Source organism: Panulirus ornatus, chromosome 50, assembly GCF_036320965.1.
Source record: "Panulirus ornatus isolate Po-2019 chromosome 50, ASM3632096v1, whole genome shotgun sequence".
NCBI classification, from domain to species: Eukaryota; Metazoa; Arthropoda; class Malacostraca; order Decapoda; family Palinuridae; genus Panulirus; species Panulirus ornatus.
Genome location: NC_092273.1, coordinates 3,698,976 through 3,706,222, shown reverse-complemented (window position 1 = coordinate 3,706,222; position 7,247 = coordinate 3,698,976). Strand labels below are relative to the sequence as shown.

The 7,247-nt window shown below is 37.3% G+C and overlaps 1 protein-coding gene across 2 annotated transcripts; it reads right to left on the bottom strand.

The window, feature by feature from the left end:
- Window positions 1-2,020: 2,020 nt before the first annotated feature.
- On the bottom strand, window positions 2,021-7,164 carry LOC139764505 (diphthine methyltransferase). Of its 2 annotated transcripts, none has more exons than XM_071691129.1 (3): window positions 6,966-7,164; window positions 6,136-6,233; window positions 2,021-3,244 (listed from the first exon to the last, which is right to left on the bottom strand). In XM_071691129.1, the coding sequence occupies exon 3, from the start codon at window positions 3,234-3,236 to the stop codon at window positions 2,121-2,123; it is 1,116 nt and encodes a 371-aa protein (XP_071547230.1). In that variant the 5' UTR covers window positions 3,237-3,244; window positions 6,136-6,233; window positions 6,966-7,164; the 3' UTR covers window positions 2,021-2,120. The 2 variants fall into 2 exon arrangements, with proteins under 2 accessions (XP_071547230.1, XP_071547231.1); XM_071691130.1 differs by lacking the exon at window positions 6,966-7,164 and adding an exon at window positions 6,611-6,763.
- Window positions 7,165-7,247: the final 83 nt, after the last annotated feature.

Genomic DNA, 7,247 nt, shown 5'->3' with positions numbered 1-7,247 from the left:
CTTCAGCTCAACCATACTTTCCTTTTTACTACACCTTTTAAAACCTATCAATTCTTGCCTAATCAGCATCACATATTGTCCTCAACATTTCATTTTCAACACTCATCCACTTCAAAACATGCCTATTTGGGTCTATCAGATAGTGCCCTCTTTTGATACATTCAAGGTACCCAGAACTTTTGCCTCCTTATCCATCCTACAGCTTACTTAAGCTCCCATGGTCCCCCTTGTTGCCATGTTTACCCCCAGATAATAATTTAACCATGTTTACTCCTTTCTTCTCATTGTGGATGTAACCAAAATGAGAAGAAAAAAGAGAAAGGTAGTAAGTTTGAGCAAAGGAACGTGGATGTTCTAGCCCTGAGTGAAACAGCTCTAAGCTAAAGGGGGGATGGAGAATGGTTTAGAAAGGTCTTGGGGTAAAGTCAGGAGTTAGAGTGAGAGAGAGCTAAAGACGAGGTTGCATTACTGTTAAAGCAGGAGTGTTGGGAATGTGTGAAAGAGTGTAATGAGGTGAGCTCCAGACCGATGTGTACAAAACTGAAAATGGATTAGAGATGGGTCACTATAAGTGCTTATGCACCCAGCCATAAGAGGCAACTGTTTTGGGACCAGCTGAATGAGTGCATCAGCAAGAGAGTGGGTATCTGTGATGGATGATTTAAATGTGAAGGTTAGTCATAAGGCAGTTGTGGGGGCATGGGGTCTTCAGTAATGTGAATGGAAATGGTGAACAGAGTTGTGTGCTGAAAAAGGAATGTATGACTGGGAATACCTGGTTTAAAAAGGGGACATATACAAGTATAAATATGCGAGTAGGAGAGATGGTTAGCAAGCATTATTGGAGTACATGAAAACTGATGGGCGTGCAAAAGAGTGACTTCTGGATATGAATGTGCTGAGAGGAGCAGCTGGTGGGATGTCTGATCATTACCTGATAGAGACAAGGGTGAAGATTTGTAAAGGTTTTCAGGAAAGAGAAAAGAATGCGAGATTGAGCTTGGAAAAAGACTTGTGTGAAGAAATGTCAGGAGAGATTGAGTGTAGAATGGAAAAAGAATTGTGTGAAATGTCAGGAGAGATTGAGTGCAGAATGGAAAAAGGTGAGTCAATGAAGCTAGAGGTATTTGGGGAAACTGTTTTGGGATGTGAGAGATGTGCCTGTGGCATGCAAAAGGTAGGTGGTTAGATTAGAAAAGGCAACAAATTGTGGTATGGGATGAAGTAAAGTTGCTAGTGAAAGAAAAAATATGGGTATATGGGCAGTACTTACAGGGAAGGAGAGCAAATGAATAGGTGTATCAGAAAACAGCAGGGATTGAAAAAGAGGGCAATTGAGAGTTGGAGTGAGAGTGTACCAGTAAACTTGAGGTAGAATAAGATGTTTTGGGCGGATTAAATAGAAAAACAAGAAAACAAATGGGGACATGGTGAAAGAGGCAAATGGGTAAGTGGTAGAAGGTAGAGATGGAGTGAACATTTTGAAGGAATATTAAATGCATCTAATGATAGAATGGTAGATATAGGGTGTTTGGGTCAGTGTGGTATGCGAAGTGAAAGTCATGAAGAGTAGGTTTTAGGTTGGTGAAGAGAAGAGATGGTGAAAGTCTTGCATAAGATGAAATGTGGCAAGGCAGCTGGAGTGGGTTGTAATGCAGTTGAATTTCTAAAGATATTGTGTTAATATGTAAAAATGTGAATGAAAAATATATTTATGTAAAAAATATGCAAATGATGCACAGGGGATGTGTGCAATCTTGCCAGATAAAAATCATAAAGTGAGTAATGTGTTGAAGTGTATGTAAAGAGAAATTACCCCAAGAGAAAAACTGTAATCATTATATCCTCATGTAAATGAGGAGGATCTGCGCTACCAGTCAGGGTCTATCCTGTCCAACGAACACACTCCCATACCTATACAGAGGAAGATATACTATTTCTTTTTTCCGTTCAATAATGAGATAGAGATATGTCATTTCAGGATGAATGTACAATGAAAAGGTTATAATCAAACTAAAGATAACAATAATACGCCATTCATTATTCAATTTTAAACAAATTTTACATGTCACAGAAACAAATGAAGATTAACTCAAGTATAACCAAATACAATTTACTATTTACTTTGTTGTAAACTCCCACAGACAGAGTAAATTGTCGTAAAAGGATGCAGAAGCAATGACACTTGTTGAATCATTGGCACCTGACCACCAGTCCACCCCATATGCTAGGCTTTTGTGCTCCATGAAAGATGCTACTATATGCATTTCAGAAGTGGAATTATCTGTAACATGGTAACCATTGTGCATACAAGCTGCTAGCAACAGGTTTCTCCCCTGTGGCTCCCATTTTAAACGCCATATCCCACCACCAAGCTTTACAGATGAGTATGGTAATTTCAACTTTCTTGTGTCCCACAAATTAACAGTTTCATCATAGCTGCCACTTGCCAAAAGGTATTCAGAGTTTGCATTACTATGGATGCTTGTCACTCCCGCATTGTGTATCTTGTTTGTGAACATAGGGCTGGCTGGACTATCTCTTGCATCAAATCCCCGAAACTTACAATCATCACCTCCAGTATATATGATGTTTGGATTCCAGTAATCAAAAGCTGTGATCCACGCTTCAAATTCATGAGCTAGAAACCTTTCTCTTAAGTTTATTTCTTGATAACTAAGACACAAAAGATTTATTTTTCCTTTGGAATCACTTATTACAACCAATGGACTTTCATTTTCAGCTTTCCCAGTTGACCAATCAAGTGACAAAGCCAGGGTGTCTTTCTCATCTATTTCATACTTGCACCAAAATTCTAATTTTACTTTTACATTAGTAATTGTTTCTAATTTGTACAAAAGTAATTGCCCAGAAGCATTAGTAATGGCAAGAGCTGGATTCCCATGTATCTTGTGATGACACCACTTCATATCCAAAATAGCTGGCATATCAATTTGTTGTACTAACACAAGATCCTTCTCTTCAGTCATCCTCATCAGATACAAGCGACCAAGTCTTATTTTTGGTATATCACTGGTCTCCAAACTTGACTTCACTCCCTCAGCTGCAGTCCCATGAAAATCTTGGCCATGTGTCTCTGCTGTTTGTTCTGGGTCTGCTAGCTGATAAGTGCCCACTGCCAGATAGTCTTGATATGATTCAACAGGACAAAATTCAGCAGAGTCAGCACTGAACTGCGTATCCCAGGAGAACAAACACTTTACTTCACAATCCATAATTATCCCTGAAAGAAACGACATTTAAAATCTGAGAGAACAGTTTTAATCATTTGTTGTCAACAAGCAAGGAGGGGTATGCAGTCCGTGTGTTGCCTTCTCTGATTGATTTCTAAGTTAATAAATTCCAGCCTATTAGAAAAAATAGGCTATCAATCCCTATATACATGATTTAACCAAGAAAGAGGTGTTATCAGACTCTACCTGCTTGAGTTTACACAACCAGCAAAAAGTCATCTTTGATAATGCTGTAATGTCTAAAGTCTCATCAAGGATAATCTCATGAGTTTCAATTTTCTTGCAACTGAAAGAAGTGCAGCCTTAGGCTGTAAAGGCCTTTAGAAGGGTCTAGAGTAGCACCAGGACTCTCATAGAAATTGGTCCTGTAGTAGTAATAAACAAATAAACCAGGAGCTAAGTTAAAATGTATTTTCAGGTCTTCATTATGTCATCACAAAGGAATGCAACATAAGACATGCATCTCTGCTACATAAAGGGTACTAGAAAACACACATGCAAGGAACATGATCTGATTTCTACCTCTTGGTATTCAATCAGTGAAGATCAAACATGAAAATGTGGAAACATTAGGCAACAGAAGGGCTGGAGACTTTGAGAGCTTTATACATATTATGAAAAAGTAAACCAAACAGAAGGTGCACTTCTAATTTACCCATCCATCTCTTTGTATAACATGGGTTTCCTCCTAATATAGAGAAGAAATGCTTATGTAGAACCTTTTACATGCACCATGATCTCAAAGTATTTCATATAATTCTTCCATGAAGACAGACCACAAACTTCATCCTTCAACCTCACTTTTCCTCTAATTCTATTTCCACTGACCTCGTTCATAAATACATTTGGTAATTTCCTACATACCCAATCTTTAGACAAGTCCATACCACCTATTCCCTTACTAAACTACCACCCTCCACTCATTTCATTCCTTACTCTGTTTACTGTTTTTACCTTATACCAGCTTCTCAGGAAAATCAGCTTTACTGCTTACATTCGTTTTTGCCTGCATAAGCATGTAATGCTGTGGGTTACATCACTACAAAACTTTGTGTATCTGATGGCTTCTATCTTACTTTTTATCCTTATTCCAAGTAATATGTGTATATCATGTATTTAAAATTCTAGGTGGCATGGTTCAGATAGATCAAAGTATGAATAACCTGCAGAGTAAAGTGGGGATTAATAGAATAGCATAAAGAATAAAATGTGTGAAAGATGTACAGTGTAAATCATTAAAAAAGGGCATGTACTATAAATGAAAGCCTATGCTGATATGACCATGCAGAATGGATGACAAATAAGAAACTTGTAAAGATTTACAACAGTGCAACTGACATTATATGGTGAAGAAGACAAAAGTACAAACTAAAATCCGGTATTAAACATAAGGCTCTGGGTATTCTGGATAATAATATTTGGGAACCAACTGCTGATCACATGTGGAGGCAATTTTGTTTGTGATGCTTGAGGAGTGAATGGAAACATAAGTATCACCTGACTGTGTGTACATGTGAATGCTATAAACCACTCTGATAGCATGAATGACTCTGTCCCCATAAGCTGAGAATATGCATGAGCAATGTGACTACAAGTGCTAAATTCACCTCAGATAAACGGGAACAGAATTAAAAAAATGACTGGTGAACATATCTACTTTTGAAATTTCTCCCTAGTATCTCTACTTCTAGTCTTCCATCTCTGCTAAAATCATTGCTGACAGTGTATTAATCAATATTTTTTCCACACAACCACATGTTTTTAAGTCTGTCATTTCATTATATAGAAAATAAGCAACACACCATCACAAATATTTGCACATTTTGCTACTCATTTTCCCAAAATATGTATGTATTAAAAAAATTGGAAACAATGCATCATATTCCTATCTTCCTCTAACCTTACCACTCACTCACTTCACTGCTGTACCTTAAACTTGCTCTGGTCTTTACTAGAATTTATCTGCTTGAAGCAACTTTTTTTTCCACAATGTAAAGAAGCACCTTTCCATGATCCCATGGATAGCAAAGGTAACAGGATGTACCAGAAATCAGGTTAGGGAGAATGGAGAGCATCCCTTGAGGAACATAAGTCCTATAATGACACTTAAAGTGATATTCTTTCCTATCTTTCTAACGTCTGTTCACCATCCCTGAAAGATTCTGAGGAATCCTCTGTAGTTGCCCTTGACGTATTCAAAGCTTTTGACAGGGTGTGGCATCGGGTTTCATCTCTTTAGTTTCACTTTTCTGCCTTCCCTCTCTCACTTTGCTCCCTCATATCTAGCTTCCTCTCTAGCTGATCTATCTCCATGGCTGTTGATGGATTAGCCTCTCCCCTTTCTCCATGAACAGTTGTGTCCCTCCAGGTTCTGTTCTCTCTCACATGCTTTTTTTCCTTTTTATCGATGATTATCTTTCTTTTGCAAATAACCAAATGCACTTATATGGTGAAGATTCAACATTGCATTCATCCACATCCTACTATTCTGCTCATTCTTCTCTTACTTGACCTGCATCGTCTCAAAAAAATTCCTCAATAAACTTTTACAAGAAATCTCAGTGAGGTAAACAATACCTAGTTAAGTTTAATACCTCAAGGTCCCAGTTGCTGCCCATCTCTCTATCAAAATTCCTCATGATGTTCCTTTTTCCTTTGACAGTTCTATGATTCCACCTCTTAAATCAATGAACATAACTGATATCACTATAACATCCTCTCTACTTTACAAACCTCATATTACAAATATAGCAAGTGTGCCTCTTCCATTCCTTTTAAAATAATGTATCTGTATCAGACATGAAGACATCACAACCTAAATGTGTCAAAATCCATCTGAAAGGTATCAAAATATCTCCACAGAGATGTCAATTATTCTTACGTTTTCGCAGAACGCTGATGGGGGTCACCTGTGTGCCTGTCTTCCTCTTCAACTTAATGATGCATCAAGCATGGTGCCAGCTTTTGATGGTGTTTGTCCTGTGAAACAAGAAATCAGCTAATATTAGACTACACATTGAATCTTCATGGCCCAAAATGGGAGTTGTATTGTAAATATTTCACCAGATTTTGCATTTTATACCATTTCTTAACTTCACATTATCTTTCTCCCTCATAGCTCTATCAATATCAAGTTATGCATTATCAAAAGAATGAATAAACTAGTGCTGATGAAAAACTCCCACATATAATTCATTACTTTTAAGCAAAGCAACAAATTCAAAGGGGTGTCATGAAGATACTAAAGCTGAACCACAAGTCTGTCTTTTAATAAATTCCTTATTTCTGACAAAGTCAACTTTTACACATATTTCATTTCATAATACCAAATATATGTAAACCGTTCCTTTACTCACATGGTGGCAAGCTTCTAAATTCACAATGCAATTAGGGGCTAATGTTACTCAGTAATAAATAATGTTCCCAATCATTCTCTAGCTATCATATTCACTTCGCTATAATATTTTAGAACAAATTCACCCAATATTTAGAGCCAGTTTGATCAACTTTTATAATACAGACGCCAGTTTTCTCGATGGCTTCAGTTAAGCGACATAACATTATGGAGCTTCAATTTTCATTCTTCACACTGAAACCTGGACACTAAATAAACCTACAGTGGTAACTTAGGAGGTAAGAGGAAACTGTTATTTAAATTACATATGTAACGTAATGTAACCATATTTATAAATAAATAAATAGGTAACTTGCCTAATTTAGTGCATCAGATGTCTTGTGGATTCCATTATTATTATTAAGATTTTATTATGAACAAGAACAGGACTTCACAGGGCCATGATGTATATGGTTGACAATGTAAACAGTGAGTTCAGATGTGTGTGTGTGGAGGTACAGGAACCTGGCCCACCCTCCCTGGCCTCAGACCCGGGCTTCGAGCAGCCATGTGAACTAACCCAACACCATATTTACAACACTTGATATAGGAGGATTTAAACGTTACTCTACTGAGTGACATTCATTGAAATGCATAAA

Excerpts from the sequence above, each read along its gene's own strand:
- LOC139764505 (XM_071691129.1), bottom strand. The coding sequence starts at position 3,236 with ATGGATTGTGAAGTAAAGTGTTTGTTCTCCTGGGATACGCAGTTCAGT.